This window comes from Perkinsus marinus, assembly GCF_000006405.1.
Source record: "Perkinsus marinus ATCC 50983 genomic scaffold scf_1104296954568, whole genome shotgun sequence".
NCBI lineage: Eukaryota > Perkinsozoa > Perkinsida > Perkinsidae > Perkinsus > Perkinsus marinus.
In genome coordinates, this window is record NW_003208079.1 from 1 (window position 1) to 1,193 (window position 1,193).

General features: G+C 47.8%; 1 protein-coding gene across 1 annotated transcript; it reads left to right on the plus strand.

Moving 5' to 3' along the window:
- Positions 1-96: 96 nt before the first annotated feature.
- On the plus strand, positions 97-1,158 carry Pmar_PMAR028354 (conserved hypothetical protein; the record flags this gene model as incomplete). Its single annotated transcript, XM_002776051.1, has 8 exons — positions 97-172; positions 251-326; positions 373-427; positions 481-558; positions 605-682; positions 748-870; positions 945-1,019; positions 1,087-1,158. 8 exons carry the CDS (start codon positions 97-99, stop codon positions 1,156-1,158), a joined length of 633 nt encoding a protein of 210 aa, XP_002776097.1.
- Positions 1,159-1,193: the final 35 nt, after the last annotated feature.

Sequence of the window (1,193 nt, forward strand, 5' to 3'; positions counted from 1 at the left end):
ATGGCATACAACAGCACTACCGCACCAAGCCGGGTGTCCGAGAAAGAGTAGTTGATGCGTGCTCATCTCAGATTACTATGATATTTTCTGATTGGTATGTCCAGATATGAAGAAATGATGGCGGCTGTTCCCGGCTGTGTTGAAGCTATTCGTAAATGCAATAAGGATGGAAGTGAGTTTTCCCGTATGAACTAACTTATACCATCATTGATGATTATACGGTAATAGTCGATGATCGTGTTATGTGTAGGTTTCGCTTGCACCAAGGCCTTCCTCCAATGTAACCGCGCACTGTTCAGTCCATATCAGGAGAAGGGTCTCAACCCGTGAGTTCGTAGGGTTGGTCTTTGCCAGGCATGTAGGCACCTACAGGTACGACATGCGTCAGAAGTGCGAACACCCGCCGCTTTGCTACGACTTTTCGCATGTGAGTTGAGCGGCGGCAGACGCAGCAGGTTGTTGATTGATTTCCTGGTATAGATTGACAAGTTCTTGAATGATAAGAAAGTCCAAGAGGAACTCGGTGTTAATACCAAGTGGCAGGAGTGCAACACTCTGGTGATCACCGCCAGCGTGTCACCAACATGTGAGCCCCCCTATCCAGGTTAACATCCTGTTCAACTGGGACTTCATGCACAATTTCCATCAACTGCTCAGCGATCAAATAGAGAGTGGCACACGTGTAATAGGCTTTCTATCTACGCTGGATGGGTGGTCGTCTATACAAGGAGTAAGCTTCTTGTGCAGGTGCTGATCTATGTCGGTGATGTTGATTATAGTTGTAATTGGATCGGTAACAAGAAGTGGGCACTGAATTTGGAGTGGCAAGGTCAAGAACAATTCAACAAGCAGGAGGATCGGGATTATAAGGTATCGTCAGGAGCGGCTCGAGCAAGCAATTCAGCGTCGTGACAGTAGAACAACAGTAACATTATTGAGTTCAGAATACATCCGGCAAAGTTGCGGGGAAAGTACGCAGTGTTACTTTGGACAATGGGGGGCAGTTCTCGTTCATGCAGGTAGGACTCGTTCAGATAACCTTTTCTGCCCGAATAGATATGCTGATGTCCTTCATTTTCAGATTAGAGAGGCTGGGCATATGGTGCCGATGGACCAGCCGGCGGTATCTCTCCGTATGCTCAACGACTTCCTCGATGACAAGCTACCTACCCCACATCTTGGCTCCTCTCCCC